Source organism: Thamnophis sirtalis, unplaced genomic scaffold (genome assembly GCF_051295495.1).
Source record: "Thamnophis sirtalis isolate CommonGarterSnake01/CBP01778 unplaced genomic scaffold, rThaSir2_p1.2 scaffold_1, whole genome shotgun sequence".
NCBI classification, from domain to species: domain Eukaryota; kingdom Metazoa; phylum Chordata; class Lepidosauria; order Squamata; family Natricidae; genus Thamnophis; species Thamnophis sirtalis.
The window spans coordinates 77,995,165-78,022,243 of NW_028261381.1; the positions used below are offsets into that span (position 1 = coordinate 77,995,165).

Here is a 27,079-nt window from a genome sequence, read left to right on the forward strand (position 1 = left end):
CTGCTGTAAGTCTATGGCTTGTAAAAAGAACTGCTTGCAAGGCTTCAGCTTTCTATAGCTCAAGATTATGTAGTAATGTTTAGCTCCCTCTATCTTACTTGTCTAGCTATAGCTGGTGCTTGTAATACATTTGCTGATAGCCAGGGGCTTACGTAAACTGCAACCTGTTACGAACAGGTATTCATTTCAATTTAGAAGAGTGCAATATTTTATGTGATATTTCAACTGTTTTAGGGCTGGAGCACCTCTGTATCTCTATTTTCTTGGGATCAGTGCACACTAACTGACCATTTCTAATACTTGTTTTTTTTTATTTGCAGTGAGGCCAGTTCCTGTTCAGCTTGAAAACATTGCTTCAGCTTGCTTCCCAGCTCTACAGGGGTTGAAACTCTCTGGGCATCCAAACAAGCTTATTCAATGTGGGATTGAGTAGTGGTTACGTAAAAAAAGGGACAATGGGCAAGTTTGACGACAGTACAGCTGGGGGAAAAAAATCACAGTTGACTAATTTACTCTTTGGTGTGGTTTAAGAAAGAATCAACACTGCTGCCAAGATTTACCATACTTTTTATTGTCCTTTACAGAGTTCAAAGTGCTTCATGAACATTATCTTAGCAATCACCATTGCAGTTAAAGAAGTGGTGGTCATTCTACTACTTAGGTTGCAGGTATCATGTAAATACCAGCATTGCAAAGAAGATATAATTTCTAAATGGAAATAAATATTCAATTCAAAGTAATTATTTTGTGGTTGTGGATTTCCTGTTTCACAAGTCACTGCTTTATCCGTCTTGCAGTAGTGCTCAGAATAACTGTGCGCAGCCTGTGCTTTGAACGGACTTCAGCTATTAAAGGAGGGGATCACTGTCACAGAAAAATGTGGCATACATCTTCATTATGCATATATCTTCCATTATAACTTCTGCATGCACTCCTAATACATATGTTATGAGAAGTCCTGTCTTATGAGAGCACTTAGTAAAAATCCTCAAGCACCAAATTCGAAGTCATTCTTTCCAGAGGTGGTATTCAGCAGGTTCTGACTAGTTCTGGAGAATCGGTAGCAGAAATTTTGAGTAGTTCGGAGAACCGGTAAATACCATTTCTGACTGGCCCCATCTATTCTCTGCCTCCTGAGTCCCAGCTGATCGGGAGGGAAGGGATTTTACAGTATCCCTCCCCTGCCACGCCCACCATGCCATGCCCACAGAACTGGTAGTAAAAATTTTTAAATCCCACCACGGATTCTTTCTCATTTTGGCTTAATGTTGTCCCTCTGAGTAGTCCTAAAACAAGAGTTAACCAAGCAATCTCCATAACTGGAATACTTCTAATGAACTTGTAGAGGGGGGAAAAAACCCTCCTTTGTGTATAGACCGGTAAGTTGAGTTTTACTTGTAGTGACTTCATGAATATGTTCATATGTGTGTTTGTGATGGGGTGGGGGAAGCAGGTCATCAGAAGTTGTTTGCAAGGCTTTCTTCTTCTGATATGCTTCACTTCCTCAACTCAGGGAGTTGCTGGTGATCTCTCCATTCAAACACCAACCAAGTTTTTGACCCAGTTTTGCTGTCTCGAGGTCAGCCAAGGTCGACTGTCATCTGCTGTGGCCCTTCTGCCGGTCAAATCACCCCTGACTGGCCACTTAGGGGGTACTTGAGGGGTTGAGATGCAACTCGTTTCGATGTGGACGGTACGGAGCTACCAGGCGTGTACTCGCCGGTCGTTCGAATCAGAGAGTAACCGTACGCGTTGGATTCCTGAGCCCCGACTCCTTGGGCGGTTGCCGGCTGCGAACCGGAGAACTGGGACCTTTCCCGAGGAGCCTCCCCCTTTGTGGGCAGGGCCAAGGAGAAACTCTCCGCCGGGCACGGAGCGGGCGAGCCAGTGTTGAGAGCCAGTGCGCGTTTGTTGAGACTCTCCAGCTGCGCCTGCCTTCGCCCGCCGGGGAGCGCAGCGTTCTCGCTCGCCCCCTTCGCTCGCCCCCGGCTGGCTTCCCCGCAGCTTTCCAGGACGGGACGATGTCGTCTTCTTCTTCCTCCTCCAAGGCGTGGAGCTTGGGGCGCCTGTCTCTTTCCTCCAGGAAAGGCAGCCTGAAGCCCTCCGTCCTGGAGCTGGCCGAGAACGCCCCCAACACCCACTACGCGCCGTTTTCCGTCTCCTCGCCCGCGGGAGCCCTGGGCGCGAAAGAGCCGCCAAGCAGCGGCGAAGTAGCCGAGGCGGCCACGGTAGTGATGAGCGGCGATTTCCCGCGCCCGCCGATCAGCTTGGATCCGCGCGTCTCCATCTACAGCGTCCGCAAACCTCTGCTCAGCCGCAGCAACATCCAAGGCCGGGTTTACAACTTCTTGGAGAGACCCACCGGCTGGAAGTGCTTCGTCTATCATTTCACCGTGTGAGTCGAACAACTTTTGCTCTCACCTCGCGCCGGCCGGTCCTGCGTCTGCAGCTGCCGCCTCCGCCCCCTTCCTGCTCTGGGTGGCTGCTGCTGACCTCTAACGTCCGCCCCCCCCCTTTCCCTTCCCCGGCGGCCTGGTTAAACCCCCGGAATCAAGGGGAGGAAATGGAGGGGAAGGCCAGCACTTCGTCCCTGGCGTAGGAAAGGCGTGAAGGCGCTGGGAGGGTGGGCTGGAGAGAGAGAGAGAGCCCAGCCCCCCTCCCCGCTCTCCAGGAGTTGGAGACTGGGATGCCTGAGGTTCCGTCGTAAGTGCGACGGCTCGCGTGTAGCCGGAGAGCTCTTCCTCCCGCGATTGACGTAGCCCCCGTGTCTGCAGGGCTGACTCGGAAAAGAGTCTCTCTCCCTCCCCTCGGCCCGGAACTAAGCGGGCAGCCTGTCGCAGGAGGCTGGCTACACACTGGGTTTGCTCCCCCTCCACTCCCCATCTCTGTTTCTTAACTTCACTCGGGCTGCCCAAGAATTCATACTTCAGCAGAGTGTAAAAATACTGCTCAGGCGGTTTTCAAAGAAACTCAGCCCGGCGCTTGTGTGTTTTCCTTGCAAGTCAATCCACTGGAGTTCAACTCCTACCGAGGCCACTGGAAACAGGGTTTTTAAAGAGTAAACTTGTGCCCTAACTTCTATCCCAACTAAGTGCTCCAACACTGGAAGTTTTTAAGAAGGTGTTGTTGGGTAATCGTTTGTCTGAAGTAGTGTAAGGTTTCCTGCCTAAGCAGGGGGGTTGGACTAGAAGACCTCCAAGGTTCCTTCCAACTCTGTTATTCTATTCTATTCTAAGTTGTAAAGCACTGGAGTAAGTGTTTGTAGGCAACTGCCTATAGTACCGAGGGCTCTTTTGGGACTCCGGTTGCACAAATTCTTCAAATCCTGTTTGTAGATATGCTCTCATGCAAAGTACGGGAAAGCACCGGGCAGATACTCTTGTTTTGTTCCAGTCATTCATAATCCATTTAGCAAAGCAAAAGTACAAGGTGCTAAGAAGCTATACTTGCTCTTGTACCAGAGCCAATACTTTGTTGCCCGTGGGAAGGAACTTTTAAGTCATCTGCCAGAATTGGTCAATTCATTATTTGGAGCTGAGGCCTTTAACTACACAGTGCACACATACTTCAATTTTAAAAAGCAATACAGAAAAACTGAGTTCAGTGAGTTAGAAGGATGGAATGAATGGAGGAAAGGATTAAATTACGTTTAATCCTTTCCTCCATCCTTTTTGTGCTCTAGTTTGGCTTACCTGCAGCACACATGTATTTCCTATTTCATAGTGTTCCCCATAGTTTTTAAAGAAGAAAAACTTTTTTTTTTAAACTTGCAGAATGAATAGTGCCTAATGCCTATTTTTCACTCACTTCTGTCTACCCTGATTTTCTCCGGATTTCCTCTGTAAAATTGCTAAACTTGTATTTCCCTTTTCAAATGTGCATGTGGAATGCCTGAAGTAGGAATCTGGAATGCACTGGAATAAAAAGGGGGCATGCCACCAGGAGAGCAAAAGGGTCAGGAAAATGGTAGTTCAGAATGGGTAACAGATGGTAAGAACTAGCAAAAGCAAATCATTGGCACTTGTGTGTGTACCACTGCAGGCTGTCCTTAAGGTCACAGAACACACTTTCAGGTTTAGTTTACTGGCTTACTAAACTAGTCCTAGACCATAGTTTGCATTTGTGACTTGTTTAGTATCCCAGTAGAAACCCACAATGGCTTATAAGCAACAAACAAATGAAACAAACTGTGTTGTGAATCAAAATGGTGTAACCCAATAGATTGTTGACTTAAAACAGTCTCTCGTGAACAGCAGGTGGTCTGATCCTATAAGGTCTGATCCTATCGCTGAACATAACGTATGTAAATGATCACATCCATCTGTCATCTTTTAATTTAACCCAATTGAGTCAAGTTGGATGAAGGCAAAATCTGCGGTAATTAACCAACCTTTGAAGAAGCTTCTCGGTATTGTGGCTGGAATCTATGTTCAGAAATTTGGCCATTTAGATAAGAACTCTATTCCCCGCTTTCCCAAAATATAAAAGTTGAATTGATTGGGTGAATATGACCTGACAAGTAAAGAAGGGAAAAGTATTATTTTGTTATATCAGCCTTTGGGTAATATTTTTAAAACAGAAGACTTTATTAACCAATTTCCTGTTACCAGTAATAATTTGTACTTTGCCTCTCATCTGATTATTTATCTGGTAGGATTAGAAGCGGTGAGCACATGTAGTCTCATCAGAACACTGAGAGTTCTTTCTGCTTCGTATACAGATTATGCGTGTGCCAAGAATTGAGAGCATAAGTATATCCTGAAACACAGCAGGGCATTAGCTGCCTTTGACATTCTGCTTAGGAGAAACAAAAAGTGATTTGTTTCTTCATGTTGGTACATTTAAAATAGCAGTTGTTATAAACCTTACAAAGCAGTTTTGAGCCATGGCCTTAACAAGAAATATCAACAGTAGCAAAATAAAAATACAGGCTTTGTATGTAGGACTGTTACATTTGTCTACACCAAGTCATTTATCAAGATGGGATCTTGGGTATAACACAAGAATATAGTGTACAGTATATCAGAGAAAGTAGGTTCAAATATTACGAGCGGATATAGTTTTTTTAATATAGAAGAAACTATTAAGCGCAGAATATCACTAGAACAGTGTTTCTCAACCTTGGAGACTTGAAGTCCTGTGGACTTCAACTCCCAGAATCTCCCAGCCAGCACAGCTGGCTGGGGGATTCTGGGAGCTGAAGTCCATAGGACTTCAAGTCTCCAAGGTTGAGAAACACTGCACTAGAACCTATTTGCAACAATGCCTCTGGGCCCTACATATTCAACAGGCATGCTTAAACAATAAAGCAGTACAGTTAGTCCTTGACTTACAACCATAATTGAGCCCCAAAGTTAAGTTGCTAAGTGAGTTTTGCCCCACTTTACAACATTTCTTGTCACGTGTGTTAAGTGGATCACTGAAGTTGGTAAGTTAGCAACCTGGTTGTTAAGTGAATCTGGTTTCCCCATTGACTTTGCTTGTCAGAAGGTTGCAAAAAGTGATCACATAACCCCGGTCATAATTATGAATCAGTTGCCAAGTATCTGAATTTTGATTGCATGATCATGGGGATGCTGCAAAAGCTGTAACTGTGAAAAATGGTCATAAGTCACTTTTTCAGTGCCGTTGTAACTTTGAACATTAACTAAATAAACTGTTGTGAATTGAGGACTATATGTAGATGGTTGCCAAATGGAGAGATAAGATCATCTTGAAGGGATGATTATGTGGAACAACCTCATTGATTTGCTAGCTAGATTACTTCAATACCTGTGTCCATCCAGTTATAGATGCCTGTCAAATGTCCAGCTCTTTGATAGCCTTCTCAACCAAAAATAATAATTCTAAGCATGTTTTCTACAGTGTTCTTTAACAAGATTTATTAAACTGAAAGTGGGTATTAGTGATTGAACTATTTCTCATTTATAACAAACTTACTCCCAAACTTTGTTGGGAGTAACTTTGTTTCAAAGTTGGATAAAACTTTGTTAGTTTCTTTCTAATAGCTTTCCAGTAATTGGCAAAGAGATGGGTTTTTTGCACTGATAATAAGATGCACTTCCAAAGCAAGTAGCTATTTACAGAACTGTCTTCTGAATTCTTATCAATCTGATTACATCAACATTGCAGTGTGCCGACCAGACCCAAATATTGTTTCTATGGCCTTTACTAAATAGAGATGCCGAGGATGCGTCTGGTAGCAACTTTGAAAACCTGTGTTCACTGAATTAATACAATTGTGCTGTTGGGATCCTATAAAATACTCAAAAGAATTCCATAACTAAGCTAATTTGACTGGTTCCGCTTGACTAAAAAATGGCACTGCAAAAGAATGATTAGATATATATAAGAAATATTAACTCACCAAACCAAGTTCTGCAGAGGATTCTGTGTTTTCTTTTTCTGCTTTTGTATAAACAATGTGGCCTTGGTTTCTCTGTATTGGCACAGTTGTTCTATATGATTTGAAATTTTTATATACTGTATATATGAAAGGTGACTTCGGGCCAGTCACCTTCTTTCAGTCCAACTGACCTCACAGGGTTGTTGTGGGGAAAATAGAAAGAGGAAGGAGTATTTGTTTACCATCTTGAGTTATTTATAAAATAATAAGGGCAGTATAGATGTATGAATGTATGAATGGATGGATGATGCATGGATGAATGGCTAGATGATGAAAAAGAGGATGGATGGATGGATAGATAGATAGATAGATAGATAGATAGAAAGATAGATAGATGATAGATAGATAGATAGATAGATAGATAGATAGCAGTAGACTTACCGGTATATATGATACCTCTTGTAGTGCTGTACAACCCTCTGTAGGTAGTTTACAGAGTCAGCATATTGCCCCCAACAATTTGGGTCCTCATTTTACCCACCTCAGAAGGATGGAAGGCTAAGTCAACGTTGAGCCTGGTGAGATTTGAAGTGCCAAATAGCACGCAACTGGCAGTCAGCAAAAGTAGCCTGCATTACTGCAGTGCACTGCACCATTGTGGATATATATATATCATATGGATGGATGGATGGATGGATGGATGGATGGATGGGTGGATAGATGATAGACCGCACCTCAAATTTACGTACATCCTCAAGGACTGAAGATAAATTACTGGTTTTTGACCCTAAATATTGTAGTATGGAGTACTGCTATTTAGGATTCTAGCTACTACAGTCTATAGGCATGTATAAAGTGGCTATGAACCCAATTTGAAATTTTGATTTGCTATGAGTCATTTATTTGAAGATTTATAACAATAAGCCAATTCAATTTTATTTTTTTCAATTAATTTAATGAAAAGGGCCCTTTGAATGAAAAAGTCTTTTCAGACTGTTAAACTGATCTGAATCCATCTGACTCCATAGAACTATTTAATCTAAACTGTTGATCCAGTTTTCCTTCCCCTTATATGTCCAAAATGAATTTTTGCACAGCCTAGAGTTGGTATTTTTCCCACTGCCTCATATTCCATCACTTTAGTTAGCAACTTTGTGTAAACAGATTTCATTCTCATTATGATTTTTTTCTTGTTCTTCTCTCCTACTTTAGGATTTTCTTTGCTAAAGTGTTTTATGGAGGTTCTGTTGTTGTTTTTCTCTTGGTATTTCTGGAATGCTTGCCTTTTAATATAATCTGGAGTATATTGCAAATAATACCCACAGTCTGAGCACGTGAAATAGATATAATTGATGCTTTGCTATATAAATCTACTTAATCCTATAAAGGAAAATAGTCTAGAGCTGGGACTTCCATAAATTCTGGATGCAAAAGTTTCTGATTCTATGAATTGATACCACCTTGTGGTAAGATGAGAAAGAGGAGGGGAGAGAGAAAATATCAGGAGAGGAATGATTGGTAACTCTATTCATTTCCTACTTGGAAAGATTGGGGCATATGTTAGCAAGACATTGAGAATGTGTTTATTTTTATTTATTGTTACATTTATTTCCCTCCATAATCTCAGAGTGATTTACTTTGAGTGATTTACAAAGGATAGAGTAGAATAAGAATTAACACATCTATAGCTGAAAACATATATGACAGGGCACTGCAAGTAACTTGGTGGCAAGCCATGAAGGATTATTGGATATACCAGACCAGGAAATCAACTCTAGAGGAAAGCTAATGATACTTTTACTGATTATGATTATGATAACAAAATTTTGCAAGTCTGATTCACTCCAGTTAAATCTGCCTGAGTCACTTCCGAATGTTATCTCTTTGTGACATCAAAGTGCTTCAGATCCTTTTGCCTAGGTAATAGTTCTTGCATATTTCCATCAAGGTCATCTACCTTTATAGGTCAAGACCAGTGGTGGGTTGCAGGCGATACGCCCCGGTATGGGCGTATCGGTGCCTGCCGGGAGCACCGGGTACCGCTCCGGTACTCCAGAGGGCCCACCTGCCTGCCTGCCCCCCGTACCTGTATTTGAGCTCTTTGGCGCTTCCGCGCACGGAGTGTACAACACCTGCATGACGCTCTGGTGAGCAGCTGGAGCGTCATGGAGCCGTCGTAGGAGGTAAGGATGCATGCGTGCTTCACATGTTCATGTAGTGGATGCCAGGCCCCGTTGCACCGTACCGGTTGCACCAGGATCCGGAACCCACCACTGGTCAAGACCAGCACTTTAATTGTACCTGGAAACTCATTGATAACCATTTCAGGAACTGCAGCACAGATGTGATGTTCTCCTACTGGGAAAGTCTAATGGCCAATTCACTTTAAACCAACTTCAGCTGCTGGGTGGTTTTTAAGCGGAACATCATGTTGTCATATTCTAGACTGGTGATGACAAGGGCATGAGTTACTGTAGTGAGGAACTCAAAGGGGAAGCATTTTGACCGATATGAACAGAGAACTGTCATTTATAAATCCATTGTTAATGGTGGGAAATGCTGGACACACAAAAATGTGCTCTATGTGGGGCTGCCCTTGAAGACCACCCAGAAGCTACAATTTGTCCTCAGTGTGGCAGCACAAACAATGATACGTCCTCTAGGTTTACTCATGCAACACTTCTGTTGTGTGACCACTGGCTTCCATTTCCTTCCAGGTGCAATTACATGTGTTAGCTATTCCTTTTAAAGCCCTAGCTGCATAGGACCCCTATATGGCACTGCTTTTCCCTAAGGACATTGATCCATATAGGGTGGACATGCTTTTTTAAAAACATTTCCATCTTAAGAGAGCTAGGAAGTGTACCTTTTCCATGGCAGCTCCTGCCTTGTCCAACATCCTTCCCTCTGAAATCCAGCAGACCTCTGCTTGCTAATTTATGTAATTCATTTTAGTTTGCTCTCTGTTAAAAGTTATCCTGAAATGTCATACTGACTACAGTTAGCATTTGTTAAACTGTTTTAAAAAATAAAATAAGAGGTTATCCTGTTTTAAAAGATAAAATAAAATAAGACTCTCTTCTATCATAGAATCTGAAAAGTCTCTACGTCAGTGGTTGTCTCATCAATGAAATAGTTGTCCTTAAACAAATCCATTAATAGTATAATCTAAAATATGGGAGCATTATTAACAGGGCAGCATGAAGGTTTATATGATATAAAATACTTGAGTTCCAAAGACAAGATGGTGTGAGTGTTATTGATATTCCCAACCTGCTAACTCTTATCAAAAGTTTGTAAGATGATATTAATACAAATAATGATACATAATTTATTCATACTTATAAACATATATAAAACTTAGGCCTGGTTGTATTTGTTATGACTCACCCTTCAACACTTAAGAACTAAGTGTTGTTTAGTTACACTGGTTTCAGTAGTCCTTAAGCACCTTACACTTAATTGGGTTATGTAGAAGTAAGTGTGGAGGAAATGTTTGGGATCCATAATCAGCTACTGGCTCCAACGAATTTTATAAGGAAGCCTCTCACTGATTTCAGTTTGGCTTAGTTATATTCATTGTGTACAGAAAGTAACTAGCTCAACATTTTGAGAAAGTTGAAGCGTACCCACACTGTTGTCACTCTTGTGCCATCCAGATGCATTGGATTACAGCTGTTCTCTGTGTGTGTCTTGTAAAATATAAAATTATAAGATTGTTTTCTATCTTGTTTTGCAATCACATTTTATCTTCTGAACAACAAATCACATTGTGGGCAACTGTAGTGGAGCTTTGCCAAATGAATATTGATCTCTCTTCTCTAATTCAATCTGGAATTCAACCCGAACGATAACATATAATAGAAAAGACAATGTTTTTAAAAACTGTGTATCGTATTTCACGCTGCCTGTACTGAATGCTGAAGTAAAGGCAAACTATGTTTATTTTGCTAAGTGCATAAACCACTTTTTGTCTAGAAGAGATTTCACGGTGGCGTGTTATAAAAAGATACGTTCTGCATAATAGCAACAATGCCATGTGACATAGTGAAACATGTGTAATAGTGTTTCAACATAATGATAGGAAAGTTCAGCTGTTAAACTAGCAGTTTACAAAGGTGTTCATGAAAAATTCACAGGATGGAAATGCTAAAAGAAAAAGCTAATGAGAACCCTTCACCTATTTCATTTGTTTGTGTTCGGGAAATAAGATCAAGTCAGGGCACACTGAATGTGTCTTCTCTAATTAGGTCGAATATGATTCACTGGCTGATTGCAAGGTTGATGAGAGACTGTCATTAAATCATTCCACTACACGGAAGATTATTTGCCTGGTTTGGTATAATTCCAAACAGGTTATTTGGCATTTTAAGGAACCAATCATGTGTTCTCATTTCTTTTCAAGCAGGATCAGGGTCAGTACAATTATGTGAATACCTAACATGAACATTCTCAGGTATAAGTCAAGCGGTAACTAAATTTCAGAAATACCTGGTGTCTGAGCAATACTGGAGGTACCTATTATTCCAACAACTGCATAACCCTGGGACATAGCAACCATCATAAATATGAATCGTAGAATATAGAACATAGAATAATAGATAACAGATAGGTAATATAGATAATAGATGATAATAACAGCAAAACAATAATAATAACAATAATAAGTAAAATGTTCAGTTGCCTGAATTTCATGTTTAGTGAAAAAAAGTTAATAAGTAATAACCAGTGATGGGATTCAAATACTTCAACAACCAGTTCTCTGACCTAATTATTTCTTCCAACAAACAGTTCACCAAACTGCTCAGAGACTTAACAACTGGTTCTCACCAAGTGCAAACTGGCTGAATCCCACCACTGGTAATAACCAGTAATAATAATAATAACCAATTGCTAAGTGACTAACTTTGATCACATGGTTATGGGGATGCTGCAATGGTCATGTGAAAAACTTCATAAGTCACTTTTTTCAGTGCCATTGTAATTTTGAACAGTCACTAAATGAGTGGTTGTAAGTTGAGGACTACCTATATCAGTGGTGGGATTCAAAATTTGTTACCACCAGTTCTGTAGGCGTGGCTTGGTGGGCCAATTTATTGTGTAATTTAAAATATGTTGGTATATAATTGGACAGAATTCAAAATTTAAAATATTGAAATTTGATGGATCACGCTTGAATTGAGAAAGCTACACTTGATTTTGCCAAAAAGTAGATTTAAATGTAGTTAGATTCTGGCTACAGCATCAATTCAAAAACCATGTTTGTTTTGCATACTAAATTCATGTGCAAGATTATCATGTTTGAGGAAGAAGTATTATTCAATTTCCTTAGTGATCGGTTAAATTTTCAGTGGCTTGATTTAGAATGGCTTCAGCTACATTATGTCTGTTTTTAAGCTAATTCAAAATTATTCCTAATTAATGCATTTTAAACTCATATTTATTTGCTAAATTTATTTGCCACTTATCTAGCCATGATGTAGTCCCACATGTTAACAGAGCAGAAATAAAATAGCAGTAAAATAGAAATCAATAAAGCATACAATGGAAACATAACAAAAGTACATCAATAGGATATCCCCAAAAAATTATATAAAGGAAAATAAGGAGGTATAGTATGTGACATGCATTATAATATATCTTATCATGATGTTACAAAATTAAGTATATCAGAATGAAGTTTTCTTTTATTTCAATTTCCTACTTCAAAATTAAAACCCCATTAATTTGGTACAAGTATTTTTATTCTGCTTTAATCAACAGATTCTACACAGCTTACTAGCAACAACATACAATATATCTGTATAATATATCTACAATATTGTAAAGAAGAAAAGTGCCAAAAGTATCAATATGTCATATGTTGCAATATAGTAAAAATACTAGAAATACCAAAAGTATTAATATATCAAAAATGAAAGATGCAATCAGCAGTTATATTAGGTCATAAAACCATAATGTCTGTATTGTCAAACAATCAGATTTCTCTGAGTCTCAGGTTCCTTTTGTACATTCTTGCCTCAGTCTCCAAATATGTTTTTAAAAACTTCCTGAATGTTAGAAGTTAGAGTATAATTCTTATGCCTGGTGGGATGGCTTTCAACAGGAAGGGAATGCCTGTTGAAAATACTCACCTCTGATACCTATCTTGTTGTACCTGATGAGAAGGGGTGGGGTGAAATGTCAATATATTGTCTGTCAGCAAGCCTGTGCAAGCAGATTCTGTTTGTAAGAGAGTAAGGGAGATGACCTTGACAGAAATATTTAAAAACTGTTAGCTAGGTGAAAGGGACTGAAATATAATGTTTTTAAAGTCTAGAACACTGAGTTTAGATTTTGAAGTGGCTCTGATAGACACCTCTCTAATTCACTAGGATATAAGAAGGAAGAGGACGTACAGTACATTCAGGTATGTACAATTATGTTGTTATAGCCAATCTCAATAAAAATAAAAATCTCAATAAAAACTTCTGGTGGAGTTGATTTCTTTGTCTTGTCTACTTAGTGGGGCTGATAGAGTAACAGAAAGTTCTCTGCAGATTGTTTGTATAAAAAATGCAGGAGAGTCATAAGGGGAAAAAATTAAATGAGGTCATAAATCATTCCTTGAGATATGACTTGATGCTATTATGAATGGGCAACTGGTAGACTCTTGAACTCATAAATGAAGAAGAAACCTGGCCAAACCTGTTGATGTGCATCTCTCCTTGTGATGTCCCTGACTAAAACCCTTAGAGGTATTAAAAAATAATCTGAAGTATATACAGGTAATCATCAATTTACAACGGTTCATTTACAACTGTTCAAAACTATGACACTGGAAAAAGTTACTTACCACAGCTTTTCACACTTTGCAGCACCCCCATGGTCAAAATTGGGACTCTTGGCAACTGATTCATATTTATGACGGTTGCAGTGTCCAGGATCATGTGTTTACTTTTTGTGACCTTCTGACAAGCAAAGTCAAATGGGGAAGTCAGATTCACTTAACAACAGTTTGACTAATTTTACAACTACTGTGATTCTCTTAACAACTGGGGCAAGAAAGATTGTAAAATGGGCAAAACTCACTTAACAGAAGTCTCATTTAACAACAGAAATTTGGGGCTCAATTGTGGTCATAAGTCAAGGACTACCTGCACTGCCTCCAAGCCAGAAAGAGGTGTACAATCTTATCCTAAATAGATTTCCTATTCCTATCTTGAACTCTTCCAAGCTTCGGGGCAACATTTGTGTACTAAGAGCTGAGTTTACACCATTTACTAAGCCAAAATATGGTAGTTTGATTTTGTCTTAGCAGATGATGCAAACCCCCAAAGTTGTAATTTATTCTCAAATTGTGGTTAATCAAAGCATAGCTCATTGTCACATGTTATCCAGTTCATGAGGAGGGTTTGTTTATTTTCTATAAAAGTCTGGACGTTGCAAGAAAAGACTTACATGGAAAGTACAGTAATGTTGAATTAATTGTATGCAAGTAGGAAATCATGAATTGTTCAACAAGATACATGGCATATGCATTTACGCCATAGAAGTACTTTTCATTCCTTCTCTATTTCATGCATGTCTTTCACATTTTTCCATATTCAATATATTTCTGTATATTCACTCCCCCCCACCTGAATTATAACTTTTATTTATTTTTCACAGATTTTGTATAAATAATTAAACCCAATGAAAAATTGACATGTATTTTCTGTGAAAGAAAAGTAGCCTCTAATTGAGATTCTATTTGGTTAAAGCCTAGAAGAACCTGGATCTTTCTGTTTCTTTTAAAATGCTTTAAAAATCTTAGAAGTGTTTTTGAAACCAGGATTGTTTTCTTTCATGGGAGAATGTTAAAGAAGTTGGCACTTGAAATTACAAATCATGAAAAACAGTAGGGAGTTTACTGACTTCAAAGAGGTAGGATTGCTCCCTCAAACCCAGAAAAAGTCCAAAATTAAATTCTGATGAAGGGAAATGGAAATGTGTGAAAATGGGTCACTGAACTGTAAAAGTGAGATAATAAGTCTCATATGTTTTCCTTGTGATCCTTTCGCAATGTAGATAGGAAGACCATCAGAATAATCAGTAAGATTTTCAGTTCTGTGTGTGTCCTATTTTCAGTTTTTATTTTTACTGTTATATGATTGTTTTCATTGCATAAGCACTTGTTTTCTTGTTGCCAACATGGTTAATTAGTTTTCTTTGATCAAATGTGTCGTTTCATTTAGCAGCAACAACACTTGCAAGTATTTTTAGTTCATTTTTTTTCCTCCCGCATAGCCTGATATGTGAGTTGCATACCATTCAGGTTATTATGCTATCATAAAATGAAATATGGACACTTCAAATGGAACAAATGTATAAAAGACAAGTGGATCGTGAAACTGCAAATAAATATGAACCTTTGCCCCTTTCCCCTATTTTATAAATAAAATCTCTTGGTTTTTGTTAACACAATGGAAGTTATTTTGGTCATTGTTTTTCCATGTTCTATATTTGCTTTTGGTCATTTTGTCTGAAAAGCAGAATGAGAGGATGGACTTCATTTTCATCATATAGTTATTGCTATGGCATATCTTAATTTTTATACATACATACCAGTGGTGGGTTGTAGGCGGTTTGCCCAGATACCAGAGCCTGCCCGGAGCACCAGGTAACATTCCGGTACGGTGCTCTGGAGGGTCCACCCAAGCTCCTTACCTGTCCTGTAAAGACTTCAATAGCAATAGCAATAGCAGTTAGACTTATATACCGCTTCATAGGGCTTTCAGCCCTCTCTAAGCGGTTTACAGAGTCAGCATATTGCCCCCAACAACAATCCGGGTCCTCATTTTACCCACCCCAGAAGGATGGAAGGCTGAGTCAACCCTGAGCCGGTGAGATTTGAACAGCCGAACTGCAGAACTGCAGTCAGCTGAAGTAGCCTGCAGTGCTGCATTTAACCACTGCGCCACCTCGGCTCTATTCGGCGCTTCCACACACGTGCCTGGCATGTACAGCGCCTGCACGATGCTCTGCCAAGCAGCTGGAGCATTGCGGAGGCGTCACTGACAGGTACAATGCATATGCACACCACATGTGCATGTGCAAGCTATGTGCATCCATGTGGGCACTGCCGGGCCCGTTCCAACCGTACTGGTTGGAACAAGATCCGGAACCTACCACTGATACATACACAAACACACACACACACACACACACTCAAACACACACACACACACACACACAATTTACTGTGGGAGCATACTTTCCACATTCCTTATTTTCTGAGAAAATTAGTTATTGAAGACAATAATTTCTATAAAAGTTCAGAATGTCCCAAATAATTAGAAACTTTGAAATATAGATAACATTATATATCCTACCTAGGGAGCAGCACCATATATTGTATTGAATTATACTACTTTGGTTCTGTATCTTATGATACTACAGCATAAATATATGATAGTCATCTACCTATAGTAGGTGCTGTAGTGGTGCAGCGGTTAGAATGCAATATTGCAGACTAACTCCGCTGACTGCCAGGAGTTCAATTCTCATCGACTCAAGGTTGACTTCCATCCTTCTGAAGTCAGTAAAATGAGGGCCCAGATTGTTGGGGGCAATATGCTGTCTCTGTATTACTGCTTAATATATACTGAAACAGTATGCAAGTTTAAGTGCTACTGCTTTCTAAACATTTAGAACAGAAGGAAGATTTTTGTTTGTAAATGCACAAATATTTACTTCCGATTTCTTATCATTAGCCTGCCAAAATGTGGTAAAGAGGTCACTCTTCCCCTAAGTGCTGGGATAGGATGATGTTGGAACCTGAAGAGGGTGGCAATGATTGCAATGGAACAGAAGGAACCAGGTTTTGGTTTTACTATTGTTGTGAACTTCCCAAGTTGTGTCTTTTAAAATGATACGTCTTTTAAATGAATAAATAATAGCAATAGCAATAGCAGATTTTTATATACCGCTTCATAGGGCTTTCAGCCCTCTCTAAGCGGTTTACAGAGTCAGCATATTGCCCCCAACAACAATCCGGGTCCTCATTTTACCCACCTCGGAAGGATGGAAGGCTGAGTCAACCCTGAGCCGGTGAGATTTGAACCGCTGAACTGCTGATCTAGCAGTCAGCTGAAGTGGCCTGCAGTACTGCACTCTACCCACTGCGCCACCTCGGCTCCTGATAAATAAACAAAATAAATTAATCAAAAGCTTTTCCAATTCTTGCAAATAGAAGCAAGCCATCGTTGCCACTTCCATCTGCTTTCCATCATTTTTTTAATTGCTGAAGTATTATAAAAAGACAGATGCTTCTAGAATTAATAGTGAGCAAAGGATTATGTATCAAGACTATGCACACTTTGAGAATGGTACGGAAGAAATGCTTTGGAACAGGTATGAGCACAGGATCTTTATGCTATTCAATAAAGCATCAAGCCATGTCTTTTCAGACTACCAACAAAACCTTAAAAATAACTTGGGCAGAAGCCTGAAAAAGACATGACTCTTTCAATGAGTAACAGAGAGGTACTAATATAGTTTTGAATAATTCTGCAAACTATATATCTTTTGTGCTTTTAATTTAGGAAAAATATAACAGTGAAACGCAAAGAAATGAAACTAAAATTTAAGGGAAAGCGATACATGAAAAGATAGGCAATGCAAATATTTCCCCTTTTTAAAAATTAGATCACATATTGTATGTATTTTTCTGTACAAAAAAGATAATTAACTATGCTTCTCTCAGGGAACAGATGAATGAGCTGAGTTCATTCCTTAGTTAAAAGAAACTATAAAAGGTTCCAGTATTAAAACAGAGCTGATGATATTATCTAACAAGTCCATAAATGGTCAAGATTGTGTTAAACAGTCACTATAATAACATATTGTACCATTTGCATTTGCATCTAATTTATGTTTGCTATAAATGGAGAAATATAACAGAATACAAACTTTTGTTTACCACTCAGTTTTCCTGTTGTTTTCATCTTGTGATCAAAAGGGGTAAAACTGCATGTTCTAATATAAAAGTGTGACAATTGTAGTTGAAATTATCATGTATAGAAACGTGATTAAGGAGAAATGTCAGAAACCATAAAACACACTTTCTCAAATATGTCTCATAATAAATACTTATATAGCTAGGAGCAAAATATTTTATCTTTCTATGACATGTACATTTTTACTTTCAGTAATTTTTCTTTTTGGAGAATACACCTGATGCTAAACCAGATTGCTAATAATTTCAGACAGAATACATTTTGCTGTGTAGAAGATAAATGACTGTCAATTCAATCTCACAAACATAATTGAAAGCAGACCTTGCCTTCACCAAAAACCAGTGGGGAATGTATCAGTGGTGGGATTCAAAATTCTGTGGGTTCTGTGGGTGTGGCTTGGTGGGCATGGCGTGGCTTGGTGGGCGTGGCTTGGTGGGCGTGGCAGGGGAAGGATACTGTAAAATTTCCATTCCCTCCCCACTCCAGGGGAAGGTTACTGCAAAATACCCATTTCCTCCCAATCAGAAGAGAATAGATGGGGGTGGGGCCAATCAGAGGTGGTATTTACCGGTTCTCTGAACTACTCAAAATTTCCGCTACCGGTTCTCCAGAACTGGTCAGAACCTGCTGAATACCACCTCTGGAATGCATGTTAGAATGGGTTGGAATTATCGTGGCACGACAAAACCGCGGTCCACTAAAGTGCGCCCGATTAAAGCGCGTCGCTGACATCAGCAGCAGCGCGACAACAGCAACTGTGGAGAAAAAAGGGAGCTTTAAAAAGCGCTTTGAAAGCAAGCCGATTCACGTTAAGGTAAGGGTTAGGTTTAGGGTTAGGTTTAGGGTTAGGTTAAGGGTTAGGGTTAGGTTTAGGGTTAGGTTAAGCATTAGGGTTAGGTTTAGGGTTAGGTTAAGGGTTAGCGTTAGGTTTAGCGTTAGGTTAAGGGTTAGGTTTAGGGTTAGGTTTAGGGTTAGGTTAAGGGTTAGGGTTAGGGTTAGGTTTAGGATTAGGTTTTGGGGACTTAGGTTTAAGATTAGGGGTTAATTTTAGCTTTAGTGCTCACAGCGTGCTTTTTTTGTCGCGCTGTGATGACGTCAGGTACGCGGTTTTGTCGAGCGCGCTTTAGTTGAACGCGGTTTTGTGGTGGAACCGGAATTATCCCACAAATAATGAAGAGAAGCTTTGAGGATGGGGCAGCAATCCTACTCTACTGTAGGTGACTCCAGAATGCAGATGGGAATTCTACTAGCAATAGTTCTGTTTAAGTGTCAGGATGGGATTTCTCCTAAAGCCTGCTACATCACTTTTCTAACTTAATTCTGAATTGTATCCATATCAGCATAAGGCTTTTTAAACTAATTTCCTCCCATATATTTTAATTGATTTTTTTTTATGAAGAACACCAATGAAAAATTATAGTATTAAAAACAGTGGAGGAAAAAAATCCTTACCCACCTCTCACATGGAACAGAGGTACTTTCTTTCTACAAAATAAATCAGTGTAAGTGGAAACGTAAGTGGAAACATCTAACCAATACGAAAACAAAACTTGCTACTTATGGAATTAACTTTTATAATTTTTTTTTATTATTTTTACAAATAATACAAGGTGGTGAACATATCCAACACACTTTCCTCCTCCTATTTTCCTTGGGAGGTGGGTTGTGGGCTGAGAGAGTGTCATAGGCGCAAAATCACCAAGGTGGCTTTCATGCCTAAAGCAGAACTTGAACTCAAGTGTCCTGCTTTTTAGCCTGGTGCCTTAATCACTAGACCATACTGACTCCTATTTGCTAGTTTTTAAAATTTGCTAGTGTTTAAGATGTATTTATTTGATTGATTGATTGATTGATTGATTTGGTAATTCAATTCACAAAAATGTCTCTGGGTGGCTTACAGTTGTTAATATTATATATACTTTTGGATGAAATTATGTGTATGGCATGTTCAGATTATTCATTAAAACCACGTTCCTTTAGTAGAGTTGGAAAATAAAATCTAAAAAAAAATAGCAGTAGCACTTAGACTTATATATCACTTCACAGTGTTTGACCACCCTCTCTAAGCAGTTTACAGAGTCAGCACATTGCCCCCAACAATCTGGGTCCTTATGCTGATGACCTGGAAAGGATGGAAGGCTGAGTCAACCTTGAGCCAGTGAGAACTGAATTACTGGCAGTCTGCAGAATTAGCCTGCATTCTAACCACTGTGCCACCGTGCCACCATGTTGACTTTAGAGTTTATTTTATAAGCAATGACTACTATTTGGATTCTTCAAACATAAACATAAAGCAGTGAAGAATTTAAAATAAACTATTCCGAGGTGTGTGTGTGTGTGTGTGTGTGTGTGTGTGTGTGTGTGTGTCTGTGTCTGTGTCTGTGTGTCTGTGTGTGTAGGTGTAGGGAGATATCATATTTATATGGGCACCCATCTCACAAAACCACAATTCAGGGTGGGGGACACCAGTGAATGATGCTTCATTAATGCAGTTGTGTAAATGGTTTTTATAATTTGCTCAGATGTATTTATTATTCAGATATTGTGCTTTCAAATTCTCCTTTTACTTTCTCTGTCAACTGTCTTTATTTTGCAGTGTTATCCGAACAGTTTTCAATTATAGTTTGTATTATCTGTGGCATTTTATTGGACTTGTCAGGGTTGCTGCCTTATGAGTATTCAGTGACTAGCGCTTCTCTTCATCTTCTTAAGTACATTTTATTTTAAAATAAAATAGTAATTATGTTAATCTAATTGTAAGAATATACTATGGACATAACAGTACAGATTCTTAGAGAAAATTTGGATGCAAATCTTTGACTGATGTAATGGTAAAATAATAGGATTCAGTACATATAGTTCTTGACTTGCAACCATTGGCTTAATGGCTGTCCGAAATTACAATGGCAATGAAAAAAGTGACTTATGATCATTTTTTTTTACACTTACAACCATCAAAGCATCTCTGAGGTCATGTGATCAAAATTTGGACACTTGGCAACTGGCATGTGTTTATGATTAACGTCTTTTCTGACCTCCTAACAAGCCAAGTTAATAGGAAAACCAGATTCACTTAACAAGTAACATAACAACTATGGCAAGAAAGTTCATAAAATGGGGCAAAATTTACTTAGCAATGATCTTGCTAAGGAATGGACATTTTTGGCTCAATTGTGGTTATAAGTTCAGGTCTTAGCCATAGTTAGGACCAGGGTCAAGATAAACTCTCATGCATACAGTTTGCTTTAACGGAACATCATTAAATAGAAATGTTTTATTTTTTATACAAACCCAGAAAAATCCTTGTTAAACCCTAATCTGATTTTATCAAACTTTATGATCTCATAAAATGATTTCCCCGAGCAAATATATAATTTTATGTGTAACATGATAGGACCCCATGCTTGTCAGTTGCTTGGGTTTCATAGCATTCTAAATAAAAAAACCCAGAAACCAATACTAGTCTAGTCTAATGGGTTGCATGAATGTATGTTCTGTAAGATATTTTTTAAGAACAAATAAACAAACATTGATTTCAACAACAGGGTTAAACAAACACTTGCAATTGTTCATATGGAGGGGAAGAAATTAATATTTTTAAATTCCTGTCCATAGCATTTCATCCTGCAACTAATAATACCATTCTAAAGGAATTGTAACCTTCAGAAATAATCTCCCTTTACATGCACAAAAATATTAAGTGAGATACAAGGGATGAACATATGCATTGCAAGGTCAAAATCGGTAGTATTTTGATTTTAAAACCCTGTATATCTCTCGAACTCTAGATTTTGGCTAGATTGTTCCCTAAATTTAAGTGGCACACTTTGTAAATTTGAAATACCAAATGACCTAAAACTTTGAAATTTTGGCAGCTATAAAGGCCAGACAGCTGTGTTGACTTCCGGTTCCCTTGCCAAATAGGATGGGGGGGGGGGAATCCCTTTTTATATTAAATTTAGCAGAAACTACTGAAAATTAAAGTTAATTCTTATTTCAGCCAATAACCTCTGATTAATCCAAAGACAGATTAATCCAACATTGCCTTAATTTGTCATCATGAATGCTTATCGATATTACAAATAGGATGCAATAAAATTATTATTATTATTATGTACTAATTATGTACTAATAACAACTTTAGTACAGAGTAATTTGGTGCATATTTAAAAGATAATGCCTGATGAAAGCTTATTCAGTTTTTCAACAAGTAAAAAAAATATGAAATGGGTAAACTGTTGAAAGATTGCAATAAATCATTATAAGTATTTAATTTTGACCTGGGGGGGGGGGAAACAAAGCTTAACGAAGGTTAATATTGGAAACAAATTCCATTGTTTCTGCCTAGCAATAGTCTAGTGCATTGATTTTCTTGAATGTCAAAAGGGAACTAGGCTTGCTTTTAGTTTGACTTTAAAACCTGCTTAGCGCCGAGTTTCACTGCTATTGCTGCTTGTTTGTTACTACTTTACTTCTGTCCTGCACTCAATGTATTAGCTCATCAGGGGAGTGAAATTCAGTGAGAAGCTAGCACCTCTGTGAAAAGTGTTGGAATGTTCCATGGTGTCCTTGGGGATTAGTTAGTGTCTTTCACAACAATGAACCCCCTGTCAACAGTCTTGGTCATGGGCAAACACCAGCCAAGCATACATAAGTTCTTATCAGCTCTAGTTAGTCTGTGCATTTTCAAAAAAAAAAAAAGCAATGTCATAAAAACCTTCAGTGGCTGGTAATTCCACAGTTCCCTGCTTGAGCTGAAAAGAATTCCCGAACAACACAGGCCTCTTATCAGCTTTAATTGCTAGGCAGTGAAGAATTGATGTTTGTTCAACGTCATTCAGTCTTAAAAGCTGTGCGGTGGGTTATGCGGTATAGATCCTGAAATGTTTAGCCTGTAGGTGTTCAGGGGAAATTGGAGAAACACGGTTTTTCATATGAACAGAACTTTTTTATTTTTCTTTAAAAAAAACACAAATATGTCATCATTTGTCAATCATTAAGACATTGAAGTACAATTTTTTGTTGTTGTGTGTACCCCTCCCTCCCTCCACCCCCCACCCCCCTCCTCCTTCCCCCCCCCCCGACTTCCCAGAACCCGTACACGGTATGGATTTTTAACTAACACAGTCTAAAATCTATTGAGAAAAAAAAGAAATAAAGAAATTAATGACATTCTAGATTGACCTTAGCTTCTTCTTACTGAACTGACTTTTAACAGTTTAAATCATTTCTGATCTTAAGCATAGGCTAACTGGAATTTCTTAGTCCCGTATTTATTTTGTATATAGTCAATCCATTTTTTCCAGTCTCGTTTATATATCTCATTTGAATGATCTTTGAGATATGCCGATATTTTAGCCATTTCAGCTAAGTTTGTTACTTTCAATGTCCATTCTTGGATTGTAGGCAAGTCTTCCTTCTTCCAATATTGCGCCACCAACAGTCTTGCTGCAGTTATCAGGTGCAGAATCAAATTGGTCTCTACCACTGTAAAGTCAGTACATATACCTAGTAAAAATAACTGAGGAGAGAAACACGGTTTTAATGGTAATTTAAACTGAAGCATATGAATCTGAAAGGAATGCAAGCTATAGGGTTTGCAGGGAGGATAACTGTTCATTTTGTACATTATGCGTATAAACTTTAAACAGATATTTATGTAACACTCTTTCTGTTGGATAAACTGTTGTATTGTCTTTAAATCCAGTTTAATTTTAATCAAGGGAATGTTTATTAATGACTACACATTTTGAACTTACGGTAGACCCGTTGGGCCTGTTTTTCGCCCTCCCTGGCTCCGGAGGATTTCCTGAAGCCTGGGGAGGGCAAAAACGGCCTCCCCCAGCCCTCCGGAAGGCCAAAAATCAACCCTGCCCGCGCATGCACGCACACTGGAGCTGACGGCTTGCGTGCCGCATGTAAATTGTAAATTTAATGAATTTATATGCCGCCCAATCCCGAAGGACTCCGAGCGGCTTACATAAAAACAACTCTAAAAGAATACAAGAAAAATTTAAAATAGAGAGGAAAGCAAGGAAAGCAAGTTAAAAACACATCATGCATTCAATCTTAGTGGGGCTGGACCTCATTCATGAGGTCAACAGCCCCAGGCCTGCCGGAATAGCCAGTTCTTATTGGACTTACGGAAGGCCGAGAGAGTGGGGAGGGTCCGGATCTCTGGGGGTAGATCCGGGGGTCACCTGTGGTACGTGTGCCATAGGTTCACCATTACGGCTGTAGAGGCATGGATGAAGAAGAATGGATTTTTGTTTAATTCTAACAAGGCTTTTATAATGGCATGTGAGAATGATGTTAATGGCAGAAAATAGTAGATGAACAAAGCAAATTTGTTAATGGAAGGAAAAAATAGATGAACAAAGCAAATATAAAATACAGGTAGTCCTCGAGTTATGACCACAATTGAGCCCAACATTTATGTTGCTAAGTGAAACAATTGTTAAGTGAGTTTTGCCCCATGTGACTTTTCTTGCCACAGTTGTTAAGTGAATTACAAGTTACTAAACATGGATGTTAAGTGAATCAAGTTTTCCCATTGACTTTGCTTGTCAGAAGGTCAAAAAAGCGGAACACATGATCGCAGGACACTGCAATCATCCTAATTATGAACTTGGCAAGCATCTGAATTTTGTTCATGTAACCATGGGGAGGCTGCAGCAGTTGTAAGTGTGAAAAGTAGTCCTTAACACTTTTTTCAGTGTTGTTGTAACTTTGAATGGTCACTAAATGAACAGTTGCAAGTCAAGGACTACCTGTACCAAAAAGTTTTTTAAAAAGGAAGATAAAAAAGGATTTTTTAAATAAAAAACCCAAGAACTGTTACGTTTCTGACCTTCCCTTCTCTTTAAATATCTGCTAATGGGTTCTGTTTATAGACATTTAGACCCTCTACCAAACTGTAGATGACTGTATTTGCTGTGCTGCATGATATGTTCTATGTATTTATCTTGCTTAAATATATTGTAGTTAAACTGTGTGTGTATATAATAATCTGAATTATGTATATACTGTTAGTTTTGCCATTGCTGCGTCTTTTCCAAGTTTAAGTTCTCAGTGAGATATTGTTGGAATTCTGTCTTTCTTCCAGGGCTGAGCAAAATTTATTCTTGTTCAATCTTTTGGCTTGCCTGGACCACATTGAATGAAGAAGAATTGTCTTCGGCCACATATAAAATATATAATATAGTTAATGTATATAAATAACGTTCTTTTAAAAATTATTTTTATTACAACCTTGCGCATTACCAACTGTCCAGGGCTGCATAATGGTCTGAAGGCTGGAAATGCCTACTCTAAAAGCATGTATCTCATTAACATTATAATGTTTCTTGATGGATTTTAATGAGTTTATACCTAAAAATTGTGGTATCATTTCAGATTTAAATTCCAAAATGAAACTTGGTGAAAACTGGTGAATCTACAATCATTAGATGGAGAAGATAGTAGAAATATTCCCATTTCATATGCTTTATGTTTTATTCAGTTCCCTAAAAGTTAAAAAGATTGCTCTTCTTATAGGGCAAGAGTTGGATAACTTTAGGAATCTTTATTCAACTGCATAAATATTTTTGATAAATGACACCTTTCTGTAGGAAATGTAGGGTTCCCATTTTTGGAATAGCCTTCCCAACTTGGTGCCATCCAGTTTGTGGAACTGCAATTTCTATTACCACCAGGCAGAACCAATGGAAGATTTAGCAAAGGCTGACCTGCAGAATTTGACTAGAACTATTGTATGAAATTGTACTTTGCTATTCTTGCCAAGAAATGTCACAGATGATAATTAAGCAATAACACATTTCATATGTAGGGTTTTTCAGCCTTTACTGAAACCTTTACCGATAATACTGATTTACAGGATATTTGTATCTTGATTTTCATTGGAAAATTCAGAGAAGTATAACTTCAGCATCCAGTGATTGTTTCCATCATTCATTGATTCAGTTCATGGTTGCTGAGCTCTCCATAAAACCAAGCAAAGACATTTCTCAGTTACCTTGATAGGACCATTCCAGTTTAACTATGAGTAAATTTGACTTTATCTGCCAGATGCGCCAAAGAATTAAGGCCTTTGAACTATGGTGCTAGAGAAGACTTCTGCGAGTCTCTTGGACTGCAAGATGATCAAACCAGTCAGTCCTAGAGGACATCAACCATGACTGCTCTTTAGAAGGCCAAATCCTGAAGATGAAACTCAAATACTTTGGCTACCTAATGAGAAGTCAGGACTCACTGGAGAAGAGCCTAATGCTGGGAAAGATTGAGGGCAAAAGAAGAATGGGACGACAGAGGAGGAGGACCCAACATCATGATGATACTTTTGCTGCTGGGTGGTCCAATCGGACCTAAACTGTCCGGAAGAGACAGTGAACAGGAATAATATGTCTTGCTAACTTCAGGGACATCGCAAAGTCCCTGATCGATGCAAGAAAAGTTCTTCAAGCCGGCAACAAAAAATCCAGCCAAGGCTGACAAAGTCGGGGCGGCTCCAAAACGGAAGGATATGGAAAGAGAAAGTGTTTCCAGCTGGTGAGGAATTTTTACCGTTTTAAAAAGAGACTGCCTACTAAAAAACTTAAAATTTAAATTGAAGAACAGAAGAAATAAGCGGCGGAATTAAATTTGGAATGGTTTTGGACAGGGGGTTATCTTACTTTTTAAATGCTATCTTCATGGATGGGATTTATGCAAGCCTTTTAAAATGAATAGATTAAGTTTTCTTCTTCTATTTAGTTTTTCTTTTATTATTCTCTGTAACCTATGGATTAAAATTTTCCTCTTTCATTACTGTGAGTGTTCTCCTAACTCATTTAAGAATTGGACTTTTTAAAAACTTGAAATACAAAAAGAAACAAGGAAAATTGCAACATAATACTGCTACTCGGATGCTGGAAGGTTTGTGTATTGGAAACAAAACATTCTTTTTTCTCTCACTGATTATTTTGGTTTAGCACTACAAGGTCTCACTGCTTGGTTATAGAGAGTGATAAGAAGGAAAGCATACATATGTCCCTTTGAAGTATATCTTTAACCAGAAAAAAAGAAGAATGGGACAACAGAGGTTATTGTGAATCTATGCTTAATCTTATTAACCTTCCAAGCTAGAACAGTTGTGTTTGTTAGCTGGAGATAATGGCACAATTTCAACAGCAAAAATAAATCTTAAATCTACAAAAGATATTCTTAGAAATACAGAAACTATCAAATACATATGAGATGATAGAGAAGATACTGGAAGACTTAGAGCATCTAACAGCAAAATATGATGAAGAAGTTGAAGATGTTTATCAAGTGGAAAATGTGGTGGTTAAATCCCAAAAGATTGAAGTGGAAAATGAATATAAAGAAATTAAATTTGCTGATATTTATGGTGAGTGGTTTGTCTCTGAAAATGGAAAGAGTGGAATACTGAAAGAGGAACTAAATGGAGGGGAAATTTATCCCAGATGGCAATATACAGAAGAAGAAAAAACAAAAGAATTTATGGATTTAAAGAGAGAAATTTTATTAGCAATATCATTGATAACACCACTGACAATCAAAGATAAGCTGATTAAGAAAACAGAAGAAGGGCATTGACATTACATGAGAGATTTTATAAGCAAGGAGTTGCTAAGAGGAGTCCATACAAAGTTGATTAAGGAGATGATTAGAGGATTGACACCCCAAATGGCAGAAGATATGAGATTGTTTTGCTATTGGAAAGGTACAGGATGATAGATGTAAGAGTATAATT

At 38.5% G+C, this 27,079-nt stretch overlaps 1 protein-coding gene and 1 long non-coding RNA gene across 3 annotated transcripts in view; both read left to right on the forward strand.

The window, feature by feature from the left end:
- The window catches only part of LOC148049575 (uncharacterized), a 97,245-nt gene extending 96,505 nt beyond the window's left edge, over window positions 1-740 (forward strand). The window contains exon 5 of the long non-coding RNA XR_015696807.1: window positions 321-740. This is a non-coding gene — a long non-coding RNA (uncharacterized LOC148049575). The remainder of the gene's footprint in view (window positions 1-320) is intronic.
- Window positions 741-1,926: 1,186 nt separating this feature from the next.
- Window positions 1,927-27,079, forward strand: part of KCNQ1 (potassium voltage-gated channel subfamily Q member 1) — a 360,955-nt gene continuing 335,802 nt past the window's right edge. The window contains exon 1 of one of the 2 annotated variants that reach the window (XM_087716811.1): window positions 1,927-2,395. In XM_087716811.1, the coding sequence (XP_087572937.1) occupies window positions 2,022-2,395 (374 nt within the window). In that variant the 5' untranslated portion in view covers window positions 1,927-2,021. The remainder of the gene's footprint in view (window positions 2,396-27,079) is intronic. The other variant, XM_087716814.1, reaches the window with a different exon arrangement.